Raw genomic sequence first — 19,951 nt, 5'->3', positions numbered from 1 at the left:
GGAGACTGAGGTAGGAAGATCACCTGAGTCCAGGAAGTCAGCACTGCAGTGAGCTGTGATTGCACCACTGCCCTCCAGCCTGAGAGAGAGAGTGAGACCCTGTCTCAATAAAATAAAATAAAATAAAATAAAGTGCTCCTGAAATTTATCCCTTTCCTGCCCGTTTTCACTACCAACCCTTTAAAACAGGTGCTTTTTTTTTTTTAATTGTAATTTTTATAGCCTGGGCAACATAGCAAGGCCTTGTCTCTACAAAAAATACAAAAAATTAACCAGGTGTGGTGGCTCACACCTGTGGTCCTACCTGCTTGGGAGGCTGAGGTGGGAGGACCACTTGAGCCTGGGAAGCAGAGGTTTCAGTGAGTCGAGATCACACCACTGCACTCCAGCCTGGGCAACAGAGTGAGAGACCTTGTCTCAAAAAAACAAAAATTTGTAGAGACGGGTTCTCACTATGTCTCCCAGGCTGGTCTCAAACTCCTGGGCTCAAGCAGTCCTGCCTCAGCCTCTAGAAGTGCTGGAATTATAGGCATGCACCATCATGCAGGGCCAAGGCAGGTGCTTCTTATCTCTTATTTATTTATTTATTTATTTATTTATTTATTTATTTATTTTTTAATTTAGAGACAGAGTCTTGGTCTGTCACCCAGGCTGGAATGCAGTGGCGTGATCTCAGCTCACTGCAACCTCTGCCTCCTGGCTTCAAGCAATTCTCATGCTTCACCCTCCCGAGTAGCTGGGATTACAAGCATATGCCACCACGCCTGGCTAATTTTTGTATTTTTTGTAGACATGATGGTTTGCTATGTTGGCCAGGCTGGTTTTAAACTTTTGGCCTCAAGTGATCTGTCTGCCTCAGCCTCCCAAAGTGCTGGGATTACAGGCGTGAGCCACCACACCCGGCTTTCTAAGACCTAACTTCATGATATTTTCATTAAGCCTTTCTGGATACTTGAATGAAGTCACTGCTCATTCACCTGTGCCTCTGCTTGTACCTTGTATTACATAATCACATACTGCAGCCTTGCACTGTGCTCTTTACCGTGTGTGTGTGCCTGTGTGTGGTGTGCGTGTGTGCGCACCTTATTTTCCCTCCATAGTAGGAGCTTTGGCTCATTTATCTTTGTATTCTCCAACACCTTGCAGTGTGCCTTGCTCATAGCAGGTGCTCCATAGATATTAGATTTTTAAAGATTAATTTAGATGATAAGGATAATAGTCTTCGTTTATTAGATGATGAGAATAATAACACATTTATTGAATGCCTGTGCCAAGGACTTAGCCACGGGCTTTACTTATTTCATCACGTCTTCACAACAGCCCTGTGATACACAGGTGCTGTTGTTACCCAGTATTGCAAGTGAGATGATAAATACTGAGTACTGAGGCCAGGTTCTGAATCCAGGAGTTGGACTGCACCAGAGGCTAAGCACTTGCCCTCATTGTTGTGCTGCTGGGCTACGTATGGAAGACAAAGATGTCTCGGGGTATTTGTTCTTTTGTAAGAATTTCAGGCCAGGCGTGGCGGCTCGTGCCTGTAATCCCAGCACTTTGGGAGGCCAAGGCAGGTGGATCACCTGAGGTCAGGAGTTTGAGACCAGCCTGGCCAACATGGTGAAACCCTGTCTCTACTAAAAATACAAAAATTAACCAGGTATGGTGGCACGTGCCTGTAATCCCAGCTACTCGGGAGGCCGAGGCAGGAGAATCTCTTGAACCCAGGAGGGGAGGTTGCAGGGAGCCAGGATTGCACCACTGCACTCCAGCCTGGGCAACAGAATGAGACTCTGTCTCAAAAAAAAAAAAATAGAATTTCATTGAGCTCTGTAAGTGCATTTTATTGTTTTGATGCTGCTCCAAAAGAGTCAGCATACTCTTGGGAGTAGCAGGAACTGTTTTCACAGATTCAACATGTGCCTTCTACAGGAGAGCGACTTGCAGTTGTGGAGGTACAGTGTGAACGGCTGAGGATGCTGTACCGGGACTGTGCTCGGCCCCCACCGCCTCCTTTGCAGGCTGACCGGAGACAGGTGAGCCCTCTGTGGTGCTTTGCACCTCCTGCAGCCACCACACACATCATTGAGTAAGGCCAGCAGCAAGTTAAGGACATTTAGAATAAGTGTTTGCAAAGCTGTTTGGAGGTGCGTTCTTTTGCGGTGACATGCCCTCCTTTGCAGTGCCATGCTCTCATCTTTGACTATCAAAGCAAATTAAGCTGACATTCTGAATATTGGAAAATTATAGCAGGGGAACAAAACTTAGTAATTTATAAATAGCTTCTTTGTGTTGTCAATAATAAAACGAAAGCTTTTTTTTTAAGTTTAGAGATACAGTCCCTTTCATAATAGAGAATATGAGTGAGTAATTAAAAAACAAAAGTGGGCTGGGCATGGTGGCTCATGCCTGTACTCCCAACATTTTGAGAGGCCGAGGTGGGCAGATCACATGAGGCTGGAAGTTTGAGACCAGCCTGGCCAACATGCTGAAACCCCATCTCTACTAAAAATACTAAAATTAGCTGAGCGTGGTGGTGCACATTGGTAATCCCAGCTACTTGGGAGGCTGAGGCAGGACAATCGCTTGAACCCGGGAGGTAGAGGTTGCAGTAAGCCGAGATTGTGCCACTGCACTCCAGCCTGGGGGACACAGCAAGACTCTGTCTTCAAAAAAAAAAAAAGAGGGGCAAAATGTTAAAAAATAGATACATCTGTTAATGTTCTTAGCAGCATTATTCACAATAGCCAAAAAGTGGAAACTGCAAATATCCATCAATTGATAAATAAATAAACAAAATATGCTATAGCCATGTAATGGAATATCATTTGTTTATAAAAAGGAATGAGGTTTTGATATATGCTACAACATGAATGAACTTGAAATTACACTAAGTGAAAGAAGCCAGACACAAAAGACCACATCTTATGTAAGTCCATCTATATGAAATGTCTAGTACAGGTAAATCCATAGATACAGAAAATAGATTAGTGATTGCCAGGGGCTGGGGGCAAAGGAGAGTTAAGGGAAGAGAGGAACAGGGATTGACTACTAAAGTGTATGGAATTTCCTTCAGTAGGGACAAAAATGTTCTAAAATTAGGTCACGATAATAGTTGCACAATTCTGTGAATATACTAAAAACCATTGACTTACCCCATAAATGTATACACCTACCATGTACCCATAAATATTAAAAATCAAAACAAGACATTGACTTATACACTTCAAACGGGTGAATTGTGTGTTACATGAATTCGTTTTTTTGGTTTTTTGTTTTTTTTAAATGGAGTCTCGCTCTGTCACTGAGGCTGGAGTGCAGTGGCCTGATCTCAGCTCACTGCAACCCAACGTCCCGGGTTCAACCGATTCTCCTGCCTCAGCCTCCCGAGTAACTGGGATTCTGCAGCCTGGGCGACAGAATGAGACTCTGTCTCAAAAAATAAAAATAAAATAAAAAAATAAAAAATAAAAAAAGATGCTTTTATCTGATAGAGAAGCTTGAGATTTTTATGGTTAGAATGATTAAAAATAAAACTGAGAAAGCAAGACAACTAACCTTTAAAAAAAGAAAAAGGAAGTGTCACTATGGTACCCCTACTTAGCTTTGAGCTGAATATTAAGTCATGCATTTATAAATTGAACTAAAATTTGTTCTGTAACTACATGGGGACTATAAGAGGATGGGGACCAGACCTTGGAATTGATGATAATGGAAGATAAGTAGTGTCTTAAAAGGGTAGTAAAAATTTTATTTGGAAAAAAGATACGCTTTTTAAAAAATATATGTGCCTGGCGGGGCATGGTGGCTCACGCCTATAATCCTAGCACTTTGGAAGGCCAAGACAGATAGATAGCTTGAGCCCAGGAGTTTGAGATCAGTCTGGGCAATATAGCAAGACCCCATCTTTACAAAGAAATACAAAAATTAGCTGAGTGTGGTGATGCACACCTGTAGTCCCAGCTACTGGGGAGGCTGAAGCAAGAGGATCACTTGAGCCCAGGAGCTTGAGGCTGCATCTAGCTGTGATTGCACCACTGCACTCCAGCCTGGGTGATGGGAGTGAGACTCTGTCTCTAAATAAATAAATATGTGTGTGTGTGTGTGTGCCTATATTTTAATTCCATCAGATAAAATTTTTTTCTTCTTTGAGAAAATAAAGGGATTGGTGTTTGCAGTTCTACTGAATATGGGTTTTTCCCCTCAATGCAGCCCAAAGAGATTACTTGGAGCCCCTCACGAGTGTTTCCGCCTGTTCGAGCCTGCATGTTCTCATCTCACCTTACCTCAGTCACCTTCCTGGCTGACCCCAGTGCTGGGGGAGGCCTGCCCCGGGGCACTTTTATCTATGCCACATCACCACTGCCAGTTCAGGTGAGACATCACATGACACACTGTCTTTTGCATTTTCAAATTTGAAAGAAAAAGCAGGTCTCAGGCCCGGGTTTAGCCCTCTGATTGCTGCTCTCTTCTGGCATCTCTTCAGGCCCCGTCTTTTTACTGGGAAATTGAAATCGTTTCCTATGGAGATACTGATGATGACACCGGGCCCATAGTTTCCTTTGGCTTCACTACAGAAGCAGAGAAGCGAGATGGGGCTTGGACTAATCCAGTGGGCACGTGTCTTTTCCATAAGTAAGTAAAAGAAGTAGCTCAGCGTGACAGAGAACAGTAGCTTCCCACAAGGTGTGTAAGGTGTTCAGGAAGTCAAAATAGAGTTCTGTCTTCAAGTGAGTTTGGAGAAAGGAGAGCATTATTTTTCCATTCTGGAGATTTCCAGTGCACATTAGTAAGATTCCTTCCTAGTTGTCCTGTAATTTTTTAAAAACCTGTTTATTTTCCAAATTCTATAACTCTTTATTCTAGGAATACAGTTTGGGAAATACTGGTGTGGGTATTTTAATACTGAAGTGATATTATAATAATCTCACAATGCTGAACCCCCCCCCCACTTCACCACTTCCCTGCTTGTGTGTTGGCCAGTGAGGCTTATCTTTCTTGTCTTTGACCTCCCTTCTTTGTATTTTTCATAGCAACGGCCGAGCCGTGCACTACAATGGCTCCAGTTTGTTACAGTGGAAGAGCGTTCGCTTAGACGTGACTCTCTCCCCCGGTGAGTGCAGTGGGAGCTTTTCCACCCTGTGTGATTCTGTTGGTCTCAGATTTGGGTCTAAACAGGTTAAAGTTAAATAAATTTAGCAATTGGAAATGGGCAATTTGTCATTCAGTGAAAACCAAACACATCCTTGCTGCCCTCTAGTTTACACCAAACCCCTCACTTTATGAGCCCTCACCATTAGAGCCTCCATTTGGTAACTCCAGAGTTACATGTACTTTTGTGCCTTCATCATTAGATAATTCAGAGATTTTGCTTCTATCTGAAGTTTAGTCTTTCTTCACTTATTCACTAATGAGCAGATAAATAGCTTCAAAAAAAGAGAACTCCACCTCTAGCTGTGAGGCACTGGAGAAGTGCCTTATCGGGCCAGGCACAGTAGCTCACGCCTATAATTCCAGCATTTGGGGAGGCTGAGGCAAGAGGATCACTTGAGCCCAGGAGTTCAAGACCATCCTGGGCAACATGGCGAAACCCCATCACTACAAAAAATACAAAAATTAGTGGTGGCACATGCCTGTGGTCCCAGTTACTCGAGAGGCTGAGGCAGGAAAATCACTTGAACCCAGAAGGTTGAGGCTATGGTGAGCTGTGATCATACTACTACACTTCAGCCTGGGTGACAGAGTGAGACCCTATCTCAAAAGAAAAAGAGAGAGAGAGAAATACCTTATTGGTGGTTATAGCCTATAAACATCTGGTCAAGCTTTGACAAATATTCTGCCTCTATGTTTCAGTCACATAGACAGTCAACTCAATAAAGAACCCTTTCCTCCTTCTTTTTAGCCTCTGTAAATAATTAGATCTATATAGTAGTTGAATTAGGATTGGCCCTACATACTCCAGCTGTAGCAAAAAGCAGAATTGTCCTGCTGACATTTGAAGCAGCCGAATATGTTGGTTACTTATTTTTAGACAATACATCTTAGGCTTCATCTATAATAAAACTTAAATTGAGATACTTAGTAAGCAGTCTGGGATGATGAGATGGGGAATATGAAGTCACTCCAATAGGTAACCTCTTGTAGCTGCCTGGAGGGTACTTTTGCCATCACTTGTCCTTAAGGGAGCTGCTTGTTAAATTGCGCTTTTCCTGGGAGCACAGTGTGGTTTTTTTGTGTTTTGTTTGTTTGTTTGTTTGTTCTTTTGAAATGGAGTCTTGCTCAGGCTGGAGTGCAGTGGTGCAATCGCAGCTCACTGCAGCCTCCACCTCCCAGGCTCAAGCAATTCTCCTGCCATAGCCTCCCGAATAGCTGGGATTACAGGTGTCTGCCACCACGCCCAGCTAATTTTTGTATTTTTAGTAGAGACGGAGTTTCACCGTGTTGGCCAGGCTGTCTCAAAACTTCTGACCTCAAGTCATCTGCCTGCCTCAGCCTCCCAAAGTGCTGGGCTCTCAGGTGTCAGCCACCACGCCCGGCCCCTGGCAGCATAGTGTTTTTACTCAAGCCAAGCCATGTTATGACTTGGAAATCATTTCAGGGCAAAGTAGTTTTTCTCTTACTTCACAAAGCAGAACTCAGACATCTCAGCAGAGTACTTACCTAAGTGCTTTAAACACAAAAGGGTGTGTGGGGCAGGGGAGCGGTGGTAGGTTGGGGGAGTGTTTTCAGTGTTTTTATTTTCTTGTTGCTGTATTTGTTGTTTTATCAGTTTTGCTTTTTGAGAACATTTAGAACTGGACCACGGGCATACAGACTACCCTCTTCCTAGAGAAATGTGTCTGCAAAGGAATAGGAATTACAACCCAATCTGTCTAACAGAATCTCAACCCCTCTACCAATACATGGGCTTCCATTCATCAGCAGATACTTGCTGAGCATCTCCTACCTGCTAGGCCCTCTTCTGGCCCCTGGGGATGCCGTGGCGAACAATGACAAGTCCCCAACTATTGGGAAGCTCGCATTCCTGTGGTACCTAAGCCATAGGAGACTCTGTGATCAAAACAGCACCTTAGAACTTCATCCACTTATTGCAGAGTTTAGAAAAGATAAATTATAAGGCCACACATGCTAGCAGCTTGCTTGAGACAGCTGATGTAAGAGAGGCTGATACGATTGACAGGCTCCTCTTGATTCTGTGAGTCCTACCTCGGTGTCCTGTCATCTTGTCAGATAGCAGCCTGGATTATGTTAGTTACCTTCACTTTTTGCAAAATGCCTTAAATGCCTGTAAGTAGGGAACATAATGGAATTCAATGGTCTATCTTTAGCTTACATTGTGAATGGAGTTTAAAATTATATATGTATTTTTTTTCTTTTCTTTTCTTTTTTTTTTTTTTGAGACTGGGTCTTACTCTGTCACCCAGGCTAGAGTGCAGTGGTGCAATCATAGCTCACTGCAGCCTTGACCCCCTGGGTTCAAGTGATCCTCCCACCTCAGCCTCCTGAGTAACTGAGACCATAGGCACACACCACCATGCCTGACTAATTTTTGTATTTTTGTAGAGACGAGATCTCACTGTTTTGCCTAGGCTGGTCTTGAACTCCTGTGCTCAAACAATCTTCCCACCTTGGCCTGCCAAAATGCTGGGATTACAGGCATGAGCCACCACATCTGGCCTTAAATTATATATTTTAAGGCCATTTCTGAATATTCCACCGGAGATGATATTACTATTACCTTTTTACTTGTTTGTCATAAGTAATTCTCCATGTGTCAAAAGAGAAAAACTTCCATTTTTTCTATTTCAAAAATAGTACCTAGTGTTTTCCATTTTTGTCTTGCCTGCCAGGAAAATAAAGGCTAAATTTAATATGTAATTGCGGTAACTGATTTAACACAGACACTAGGCATTTTCCTTCTAAAAAATTCTGACAGCTTCTTTAAATGGGTTGTTTCTGTTATGTTGCTTTATATCTAAGTACAAAAACTTAGGCTGGGTGCGGTAGCTCACACCTGTAATTCCAGCACTTTGGGAGGCCGAGGCAGGTGGATTGCCTGAGGTCAGGAATTCGAGACCAGTCTGGCCAACACAGCAAAACCCCATCTCTACTAAAAATACAAAAATTAACAGGGCATGCTGGTGGGCGCCTGTAATCCCAGCTACTCTGGAGGCTGAGGCAGGAGAATTGCTTGAACCTGGGAGGCAGAGGTTGCAGTGAGCCAAGATGGCACCACTGTACTCCAGCCTGGGCAACAGAGTGAGACTCCATCTTGGTAAATAAAGAAATACAATAACTTCATGTCCATTTCAGAAGTAAATGAGGGCATAAATAGTCAGTGATGTGTAGGGTGACACTCTGGTTGCAAATTTAAATTTTACTTAATAAGAGGGAGAAAATGTATTTTCCTTCCCATTCTCTGCTATAGGTGACGTGGCAGGAATTGGCTGGGAGAGAACCGAGGGGACTCCACCTCCTCCGGGACAACCAGCCAAGGGCCGGGTGTACTTCACGTACTGTGGGCAGCGCCTCTCACCGTATCTCGAAGACGTCTCTGGTGGCATGTGGCCAGTGGTTCACATTCAGAAAAAGGCAGGTTACCTTATTGGGAAAGGAAAACAAATTCTCCTTCGTCACCTGTTCCTGTTAGACATGGAAAAATGAAAGGGAGCAAACAGGCCCTCATTGTACATAATATTGGTACACAATGGCAGAGGAAGGGCAGAGCCAGCCTGAGCGAATGCATGCCTTCCTTTGTGTTGACCCCACAGTCTTAGATTGAATGATACTATATCAGGAACTTAGTGCTTCATTGCTTTGACATCTTTTTAGCAACCTTTCCCAGACAACAATGCAAGGAACACTAGAGTTCTTTCAAATGTCAGTAAAATGATTCCATGATCAAGTAAATTTTGAAAATGATTCTCTTTGGTTGCTCAGTATGTCAGAAACTTGGAGAGATCCTTCAGTAAAGATTTGTAAGTTCAACTTAGTTAACCAGCATCCCCATACATATTTAATGATGGAACTCTTGTTTCTTAAGGACCATCTATTAATATCCAGTGTTCTGGAACATTATTACTTACTACATGCTGGTAGCTCCCAAATCCATATCTCTATTCCAGACCTTTCCCTAAACTCTATGCTCACATACCCAGCAGCCTGGGCAGCATCTCTACAGAGATGCCTTATTGGCATGTCAAGGTTAACATGATCGAGACTGAGCCTAACTCTTCCCCAAACCCAAAACCGCCACTTCCCCAGTCTTCTTCATCTCTCAGGAAATGTCAGCTCCATGCTTTTAGTTGCTAAGGCCAAAAACCTTGATATTCTCCTTGACTCCTCTTTTTTCTCCTGCTTCACATCCAACCTGTCAGCAGATCTTGGTTCTAACCTTCAAAATGTATCTAGAAGCTGACCACTTCTCCCATTCCTCCATCAGCAACCCAGCCCTGCCACCATCTTCCCTTGGGTAGCTCATCACAGTGTTCTAACTCCTCTCCCAGCTTGCATGCTTGCCTGTTCACGTCTTATCTTTTTTTTTTTCCCCTTCAGGACATCTCTAAGGTAATATATGTCTTTTCAACCCAGCAATCACAATGATCTTTTTAAAATGTTAGTTGGAATGCCACTATCCAGTCAGTGGCTTCTCATGTCATGCATTTTAAAAGCCCAAGTCTTCACAATGACTTACAAGATGCAAGGTGTAGTGGTGCCAGAATAGTCCCCGTGGCTCTGGAGGCTGAGGTGCGAGTATCACTTGAGCCCAGGAGTTCCAGGCTGCAGTGCGTTACGATTGCACCTATGAACAGTCAGTTGCACTCTAGCCTAGACAACATAGTGAGACTCCATCTTTTTTTTTGTTTGTTTTGAGACGGAGTCTTGCTCTTGTTGCCCAGGCTGGAGTGCAATGGCTCGATCTCGGCTCACTGCAACCTCCACCTCCCAGGTTCAAGCAATTCTCCTGTGTTAGCCTCTGGAGTAGCTGGGATTACAGATGTGCACCACCACACCAGGCTAATTTTTGTATTTTTAGTAGAGATGGGGTTTCATCATGTTGGCTAGGCTGGTCTCGAACTCCTGACCTCATGACCTGCCCACCTCGGCCTCCCAAAGTGCTGGGATTACAGGCAAGAGCCACCGCGTCCGGCGAAGACTCCATCTTTTAAAAAAATAATCTATAAGGTCGTATAGGATCTGGCCCTGTACCATGCCTCTGATACCATCTTTTATCTCTTTATTTGTTGAGTGAATTAATGATGCCAATAATTTAAAGCAGCATTTCTCAGCCTGTTCCATTCATGCATTCAACAAATATTTATTGAACACTTACTCTATGTCAAGCACTATGCTAAGCTCTGGGTATATGGCAGTGAGCAAAACAGATACGATCTCTGTCTTCATTGGGTTATGATGAGTTGGAGGAATAAGGCTGTACCGAATAATCACATAAATATACATGTGTATGTATGTAATCACAGACTAATAAATGCTGTAAATGAGAATCACAGACTTCCTGGAAGCAAGTGGCAGGCACATCTGACTTGTATCTCTTAATCTGAGGAAGTGCTGCTTGAGCCAGGTCTGGAATATTATTAGCTGGTCTTAACTAGGCAAAGTTGGACAAAAGAATATTCCAGGTGGAAGGAACAGCATGGGTGCTGGTGTCAGGTAGAGAGGAGCAGTATCAGGTAGAGAGGAGCAGTGTTGGAAACAAGAGAGGTCAATGCGTTTGAGCAGCAAAGTGCATGAAAGTGTGAGATGAGGGACGGAGAGGCAGGGCTGGCTGTACAGGGCTCTGAGGGCAGGTGTGTTCAGTCCCTTCAGCCCCTGCCTGGTTTCTCATGCCAGCACACACCTCAGGCTATTCTTCCAAGGTGACGTTTAGTGAGCTGCACCTTGGGCTCTTGCAAAAATAAAAATAAACCTAAGTCTTTCCAAATCCTTCATTTGGTCTCCTTTCCAGAACACCAAAACCCGAGCTAACTTTGGCTCCCGGCCATTTGCCTATGCAGAAGGGCAGGCCCACCGCAATGCTGCCGACCTGTGCACCGACCTAGCAGAAGAGATCAGCGCTAACTTCGAGGCCCTGCCCTTCGCCATGGCATCTGACAGTGACAATGATGCTGGCACCAGTATTGCATCAGACCCAGGCACTCATGGGCCACCATGCCGGATTGCTGCTGTGGCCACCGCTCAGCAACGTAAGTCACCTCCTGGGACTGCCTCCATGGCTTCCTGAGACTGTGAATGTTATGAATTCCATAAACCCATTGCACTTGAGCATCCTCATTACAATCAGGAATTGCAAACTCAAGTGCCCATTGGTAATGGGGTCAAATCTGGTGAAAGAAGGTGGGGAGCAGGAGGAAGCACAGCAGACCACAAAGTTCATCCCCATTTCCAGGAAGCCTGCTATGCCTCAGGGCAGCCAGTGCAAGACCACTAGAGCCCCAGCACTTTGTGTGAAGTCTCCTCATGTCACGTGTTACTCATTTTCAAAACTTGTCCTAAAATTGAGGTAATCACAGAATAATAAAATGCTAGGCAATGGGTATATAGGTGTGCACTAAAAACTCTTATGATGGTCGGGCGAGGTGGCTCACACCTGTAATGCCCACACGTTGGGAGGCCGTGGTGGGCAGGTCACCTAAGGTTGGGAGTTCGAGACCAGCCTGACCAACATGGAGAAACCCCATCTCTACTAAAAATACAAAATTAGCTGGGTATGGTGGCGCATGCCTGTAATCCCAACTACTCAGGAGGCTGAGGCAGAAGAATTGCTTGAACCGGGAGGTGGAGGTTGCAGTGAGCCAAGATCGCACTCCAGCCTGGGCAACAAGAGTAAAACTCCATCTCAAAAAAAAAAAAAAAAAAAAAACCTTTTATAATTACTTGTAACAATTTTGTCATAAAATTAAACAGCTCACCAAAGTAAGGATGTCTGCAAGCCATATTTGGCCCTTGGGATACTGGTTTGCAAACTATTTTAAGATTCTGTTTAGGGCCAGGCACCATGGCTCACATCTATAATCCCAACACTGGGAGGTCAAGGAAGGAGGACAGCTTGAGTCCAGGAGATTGAGACCAACCTAGGCAACACAGTGAGACCCTGTCTCTACAAAAAATTTTAAAACTAGCCTGGTGTGGTGGCACATACTTGTAGTCCCAGCCACTCAGGCTGTTGAGGTGGGAGGATCACTGGAGCCCAGGAGGTTTAGCTGCAGTGAGCTGTCTTCGCACCACTGCATGCCAGCCTAGGCAACAGAGTGAGCTTCTGTCTCAAAAAAAAAAAAAGGTCTGTTTAGTTCTATCCATAGTGAAGGACTTTCTAAATTTTCTCTGAATTGAATGAATTATACTCATAAAAACTATTTTAGGATTCAGGGTAATTATAGATAATTAGTTATTCCTAGACTCTGTGATTTAAAATTCCTCAGCATACTAGGAGTCTTCCTATCATGCAAATTAAGATAATCTGGTTTGTCTAAGGGTAAGAAGTTAAGGATTTTTCTAGCCTGCTCTTGTTTAGAATTCACTGTCCTTGTGCTCTGTTACAGAATATGATAGTGACACCTCCTGTCATTATAAAGTCGAGCTCAGCTATGAGAATTTCATCACCTCTGGCCCAGACCCTCACCCACCTCCCATTGCAGATGATGAGAGCGATGATGATGACGATGATGACATCCCACAGGTAAGAGACCCACGGCTTAGATCAGGACTCAGCAGCATTTGCTTAGCTCCCTGGTGACTAGGACAAGCCTCACGGAGTGATTTTGATGTGCGAGTGCAAAGCTGGTGTTGTTACTCTCAGTGACATCATTGTGCTTGAACAGTGAATGAACCTTAGAGTGTTCATTTTTCTAAACCTCTATCAATAGCGATATCCGTTGGGCCATTTTGCCCAGTTAAGATCCAGAAACTGGAGAAGTGAAGTGCTTTGCAATAGTTCAGAATCCTGTGACAATGCTTCTATGGCTTCTTTAGAGGGAAAGGAAGAGCTTGCCCTAGTCTTGCCGTTCCCTGCCCTGGCATCTGGGGGTATGTCTAGTACAGGGGTCCATGCCTGATCTTTCTATTACTGGCATTTAAGTGGGGTGAAGACCTCAGGGTGAGGGCTGTAAGTTAGGGAAACAATGATACCTGCACTAGGTGTTCCTTCTGCATTCATGAGGTTCCTTCTCCTTCCAGGAGGACCACTACGCCCTGCTGGTGAAAGCATGGGAGACCAAGGTTTTTCCTACCATCCGAAGACGCTTCCGCAATGAAGCAGAGCGGAAATCGGGCCTGGACCAGATAAAGGGAGCCTTACAACTAGGTCTGGTACTTTTTGTTCTGCTAAGGAGGTTACTTCATGACTTGAAGTGAGGAGTTGCATGAAAATCAGAACGTAAATCAGGAGAGACTCATCTAATGTTGCACCAGACTTAACAATGTCTTTGATCTTACCTTTAGTGAACTCTGATCTTTTGTTTTCATTGCTGGACTTTGATTTGCTTGTCAATTTACCTGAATATTTTGGGTTGATGGGCTGCTGCAATGAAGCTGGAGTGGTTATAATAGGAAACTCTGTGGTCTGGTGGTTAACAGTCACATCTGAAGTCACACTATTTACCAGCTGTGTGGACTTAAGAAAATTACTTAACATCTCTGGGCTTTCCCCATCTTTAAAATGGAATTTGTGCTCTGCAAGGTTGATATGGCAGTCTCTCACTGTTACCTGATTCTGCTTATTAAACAGTATTTTTGGCCGGCCCTGGTGGCTCACGCCTGTAATTCCAGCACTTTGGGAGGCTGAGGTGGGTGGATCACCTGAGGTCAGGAGTTTGAGACCAGCCTGGCCAACATGGCGAAACCCCGTCTCTACTGAAAATAGAAAATTAGCTGGGTGTGGTGGCACACGCCTATAGTCCAAGCTACTCTGGTGGCTGAGGCAAGAGAATCGCTTGAACCCAGGAGGCGGAAGCGGCAGTGAGCCAGGACTGTGCTACTGCACTCCAGCCTGGGCAACATAGAACAAGACTCTGTCTCAAAAAATAAATAAATAAATAAATAAATAAATAAATAAACAAACGGTGTTTTCTTTTCATACCCACTGTTCCTTTTGAAAACATTGCAAAGATTATTGTTCCCTAATCTTCTAATATTAGGCCACAATTTCTTGTTTATTCTAACACTTATTTCCAAAAGCATCTGTCTCTAATCACAGCCCCCTTTTAAACTCTGCTCAGAAAATTGCCTTACTTTTTCCTTACAGTAAGACCAGTGAATAAAAGAATGGTAGATAGGTGGGATGGAGTTAGGCCTTGTATTAAAAAAAACAGGTTCTAGGCTGGGCGCAGTGGCTCATGCCTGTAATCCCAATACTTTGGGATGCCAAGGCGGGCAGGTCACGAGGTCAGGAGATTGAGACCATCCTGGATAACGTGGTGAAACCCCGTCTCTACTAAAAATACAAAAAATTAGCCAGGAGTGTTGGTGGGCGCTGGTAGTCCCAGCTACTTGGGAGCCCAAGGCAGGAGAATGGCGTGAACCCAGGAGGCGGAGCTTGCAGTGAGTGGAGATTGTGCCACTGTACTCCAGCCTGGGCAACAGAGTGAGACTCTGTCTCAAAAAATAAATAAATAAAAATAAAAAGCAGATTCTATCAACACCCACTTTTTAAATTATTTTTTTGAGAGAGTCTTGCTCTATATTACCTGGGCTGGAGTGCAGTGGTGCGACCATAGCTCATTGCAGCCTCAAACTCTTGGGCTCAAGAGATCCTCCTGCTTCAGCTTCCCCAGTATCTGGGACTACAGGCACTCACTACCATGCCTGGCTAATTTTTTTATTTTTTGTAGAGACAGGGTGTTGCTATGTCCCTCAGGCTGGTCTTGAACTCCTGGCTTCAAACAGCCTTCCCACCTGAGCCTCCAAAGTGCTGGGATTACAGGTGTGAGCCACTGCCCCAGACCAACACCTGCCCTTTCACCCACAACGTCCTGGGTGCTATGGGGCCTAAGGCAACAACAGGATATGGAGGAATTGTGCCCATTTTGCTTTCCTCCCATAATGCTTTTCCTCCTAGGTCTTTGGACATTTATTTCCTTAGTTTATTAATCAATAGTAGCTGTTGCTCTCAAACATAATCATATGTTCTTTCTCTGGGAAGAAAGAGCAATCTCAGTAAGTGGATAGAAGAAGCTCATATAGCCTTCTTTCTCTCCTAAACAAGCAACATGTGTTTATTGCAGTAAAAATCAAACAGTACAAAAATATATAAAGAAATAAACATGGCTCAGCACAGTGGCTCACACCTGTAATCTCAGCACTTTGGGAGGCCAAGGAAGGCGAATCACTTGAGGTCAGGAGTTTTGAGACCAGCCTAGGCAACATGGTAAACCCCCATCTCTACTAAAAATACCCATTTCTACTAAAAATACAAAAATATTAGCCAAGTGTAGTGGTACACGCCTGTAATCCCAACTACTTGAGAGGCTGAAGCATGAGAATCGCTTGAGCCTGGGAGATGGAAGTTGCAGTGGGCTGAGATTGCACCACTGCACTCGAGCCTGGGCAACACAACAAGACTCTGTCTCAAAGGGAAAAAAAAAGGAAAGAAAGAAAGAAAAGAAAAATAAATGTTACCCTCACTTTCTTCTTCCTCTCTGTTTGTCCTGTAATTTGTTATTTTGAGTTAACGAAAATGAAATAACTGCAAAATAATGGACCATTTTTAGCCATTTTATACTGATGAACACTTCGGTTTTTTCCACTTTTTTGCTATCTACCAACAGTGCTACAGTGAGTATTCTTATACCTTTGCACACTAGTGCTTGTATTTCTTTCTTTCTTTTTTTCTTTTTTTTTCGAGACAGAGTCTTACTGTGTCTCCCAGGCTGCAGTGCAATGACTCAATCTCAGCTCACTGCAACCTCCACCTCCCGGGTTCAAGCAGTTCTCCTGCCTTAGCCTCCCAAGTAGCTGGGATTACAGGCACCTGCCACCACACCCAGCTAATTTGTATTTTTAGTAGAGACGGGGTTTTGCTGGTCTTGAACTCCTGACCTCAGGTGATCTACCCACCTCGGCCTCCCAAAGTGTTGGGATTACAGGCATGAACCACCACGCCTGGCCTTTTTTTTTTTTTTTTCTGAGATGGAGTCTTTCCCTGTCGCTCAGGCTGGAGTGCAGTGGTGCCAGCTTGGCTCACTGCAACCTCTGTCTCCCGGGTTCAAGCGATTCTCCTGCCTCAACCTCCCGAATAGCTGGGATTACAGGCGCCCACCACCATGCCTGGCTACTTTTTGTATTTTTAGTAGAGATGGAGTTTCACCATGTTGGCCAGGCTGGTCTTGAACTCCTGGCCTCAAGTGATCTACCTGCCTCAGCCTCCCCACGTGCTGGGATTACAGGTGTGAGCCACTGTGCCTGGCCTTAGTGCTTATATTTCTGTGGAAGAGATTTGAGACATTCCTAAAAGTACTGCATTTAGTATTCCAAACATGGTAGATACTGCATAATTTCCTTTACCAAAGGATTACATACTCCCATAAACAGTGTTTGAAAGATTCCCTTATCATTTCACTCTGCATGTAACTTAGTGTCGTGGTTGATCTGTGTGAACTCTTTGGGGAGTTACCCAGTGCTGTTATATTTTTTAGGTATGGTGGATATTGCCCGACAGACGGTTGAATTTCTCTATGAAGAGAATGGTGGCATCCCAAGAGATCTTTATCTTCCCACCATTGAAGACATTAAAGACGAAGCAAACAAGTTCACAATTGATAAAGTTCGAAAAGGTTTTGCTTTCCTCCTTACTCCACCTATGAAATTTCCTTTGAAATGAGAGGTTGAATTTTCCTTAATGTGCACAAGCAGCTGGTAGCTCTCCTAGGGTGACTCTCCTTACTCTTTGAGCTGACCTCTTCCACACGCCCCATGTGAAGCCTTAGAGCAACCCTGGTGGAGCCCTTCCCGCTTCCCAGAATTCAGTAGCATTAGCTGAGTGGGGCAGGCAGCTGTACAAGAAAAGAGGTAGGGCCCAGGTTGAGGATTACAGATGGGCCTCTCAGGCTTAGTCCTGTATTCTGAGATGATAAACCACATGCACATGGCTAAACTGGGCTTTTTAGAATTTTAATAAAATGTATTCTCTTTGGTTAAAAATCTATTGCATATTTTAAAGAATTGAGGGAAATACAGAAAAGCACAAAAAAAGAGAATTGAAAACCACTATTTTTAGAGTTACCAGAAGACCTTCATAAAAATACCAGAACATCGTAGGCAAGGCAGGAGGAATATATATTTACTTTTCATCTCTCTTTTTTTGCGATGTAATTCACACATCATAAAATACCCTTTTAAAGTATACAATTTAGTGGTTTTAGTGTATTCACAAAGCTATGCAACCATCAAAACATTGCCTCTAATTCCAGAACATTTTCATCCCCACAAAAAGAAATCATGTGCCCTCATCACTTCTCATTCCTCCCTCCCCTCTGGCCTTTGGGAGCCACTAATCTACTGCTACTACTGATACTGCTATGAACATTTGTGTGTACATTTTTGTGTAGATATGTGTTTTCATTTCTCTCAGGTATATATGTGGGAGTAGAATTGCTGTATCACATGGTAACTTTATGTTTAACTTTTTGAAGAACAACCAAACTAGTTTCCAAAGTGATTACACCATTTTACATTCCCATCAGCAATGTACGAGGGCTCCAGTTTCCCCACATCCTTGCCAACACTTGTTATTAATTGTCTTTTTTATTTTGGCTATTTTAGTGGGCATGAGGTAGTACCTCATTGTGGCTTTGATTTGCGTTTCTCTAATGACTAATGATGTTGAACATCTTTTCATTTGTATCTTTCCATTTCTCTTTGGAGGAATGTTTATTCAAATTCTTTGCCCACTGGCCAAGGGCGGTGGCTCACACCTGTAATCCCAGCACTTTGGGAGGCCAAGGCAGGCGGATCACCTGAGGCCAGGAGTTCAAGACCAGCCTGGCCAACACGGTGAAACTCCATCTCTACTAAAAATATAGAAAATAGCCGGACCTGGTGGTGCACGCCTGTAATCCCAGCTACTCCGGAGGCTGAGGCAGGAGAATCACTTGAACCTGGGAGGCAGAGGTTGCAGTGAGCCATGATCACACCACTGCACTCCAACCTGGGCCACAGAGCAAGGCTCTGTCTCAAAAAACAAACAAAAAATTCTTTGCCCACTTTAAACTGGCTTATTTGTCTTTTTATTCTTGAATTGTAACAGCTTTTACAACGTTCTATTATATTACCTTCCCGACTGAGTTGTGTTCTTGCTTGGTTATAACAAAACTGAGGGTTCTGTTAAAGCCCGTAGAGCTATTTTATTTCATTTTATTTTATTATTTTATTTTTATCTGGAGAGCTATTTTAGATGCTAAATGTAAGAACCCAGATGCAGTGGTACGTTTTCCTGAAAAACTTCTCCCTCTACACTCCTCAGGTCTCACAGTAGTAACCCGCTCTCCAGACAGCAATAATGTAGCCAGCAGTGCTGTTGGAACTGCTCTGCCAAAATTTGCCATCCGAGGGATGCTGAAAACCTTTGGGCTTCATGGAGTCGTCTTAGATGTTGATTCAGTGAGTGAACAGCCATTCTGATTAATAAGCTATTTTATGTATACTGAGGCTGTCATGCCCAGATTCTCAAGTACCTTAAAAAGTGATTATACAGATAAGTTTCTCTTCAAATCAAGGACGAAGACACAAAGCAAAAATGCTCTAATGCCAATTGACTTGCCTGAGCTTTCCTCAGGGACTCAGATCAGGACTGACAGTAGATAGTAGGCTGTCCAGTCTCAAAGCTGTCAGTGCCTTCAGACCACACCACTTCTACCATTATTTTCTGTCCGACACGTTCAGACTGTTCCTGCATTGTATCTACCTAAGTTCCCAGGGAAAAGTCCCCATTGTCCTTGATGAATGGTTGATCTGTCATTGTCATGATGGTCATAGAGACACAAATCAAAGAAATAGGCTGGGCGTGGGGCTCATGCCTGTAATCCCAGCACTTTGGGAGGCCAAGAAAGGAGGATTACTTGAGCCCAGGAGTTCGAGGCCAGCCTGGGCAACATGGTGAGACCCTGTTGCTGCAAAAAATTAGCCAGTCATGGTGGGCATATCTGTAGTCCCAGGTATGTGGGAGGCTAAGGTGGGAGGATTGTTTGAGTCTGGGAGGTCAAGGCTGCAGTGAGCTGTGATGGCGTCAGTGCTCTCTAGCCTGGGCAACAGAGTAAGTCCCTCTCTCCAAAGGGAAAAAAAAGTTGTGTCATTTTGATTACGTCATCTCACTGATTCTCTCAGCCTCAATTTCTGTATCTGTAAAATGAGTGTATTAAACTGGATCAGTAGTTTCCTCCTCCATTTTGCAAAGCTCTCTCCTAGAACACAGCTAGGACTTTTAGGGGTGGGGGCAGAGAAGTAAGAGAGTGAGAGAGGACAAGGCCAGAGCTTTCTTTTGAAAAGAGACTCTGAAAGCCATGACTGTGATTCTGAGGTTGCATGGACATCCTTGTATTTGAGAAGCTTCCTATGCAGGAAAAACTGGTGAAATAATATACAGATCAAGCCTGAGAGTCTCTGATAAAATATTATCAATCACTGTATAGATATAAACTTTGGTATCTGTCAAGAGAGATACAGATGATATTAGATTCCATTAATGCTTTGAAATTTACCTTGAAAAAATGTACATCTTTAGGCCAGGTGCAGTGGCTCATGCCTGTAATCCCAGCACTTTGGGAGGCCGAGGCAGGTGGATCAATTGAGGTCAGGAGCTTGAGACCAGCCTAGCCAACATGACGAAACTCCATCTCTTCTGAAAATACAAAAATTAGCTGGGCATAGTGGCGCGAACCTGTAATCCTAGCTAGTTGGGAGGCCGAGGCAGGAGAATCGCTTGAACCCCAGGGGCAGAGGTTGCAGT

At 43.9% G+C, this 19,951-nt stretch overlaps 1 protein-coding gene across 1 annotated transcript in view; it reads left to right on the top strand.

Annotated features, from left to right (window-relative positions):
- Positions 1–19,951, top strand: part of HECTD4 (HECT domain containing E3 ubiquitin protein ligase 4) — a 159,789-nt gene that overhangs the window by 95,713 nt on the left and 44,125 nt on the right. Inside the window, 10 exon segments of the mRNA XM_011997903.1 lie at positions 1,927–2,030; positions 4,207–4,368; positions 4,481–4,629; positions 5,028–5,107; positions 8,423–8,586; positions 10,961–11,198; positions 12,555–12,691; positions 13,189–13,315; positions 16,644–16,781; positions 18,470–18,676. Coding sequence (XP_011853293.1) covers positions 1,927–2,030; positions 4,207–4,368; positions 4,481–4,629; positions 5,028–5,107; positions 8,423–8,586; positions 10,961–11,198; positions 12,555–12,691; positions 13,189–13,315; positions 16,644–16,781; positions 18,470–18,676 — 1,506 coding nt within the window.

Source organism: Mandrillus leucophaeus, unplaced genomic scaffold (assembly GCF_000951045.1).
Source record: "Mandrillus leucophaeus isolate KB7577 unplaced genomic scaffold, Mleu.le_1.0 Scaffold55, whole genome shotgun sequence".
Lineage (NCBI taxonomy): Eukaryota > Metazoa > Chordata > Mammalia > Primates > Cercopithecidae > Mandrillus > Mandrillus leucophaeus.
The sequence above is the reverse complement of the archived record's forward strand: the minus strand, read 5'-3'. Positions and strand labels throughout refer to the sequence as shown.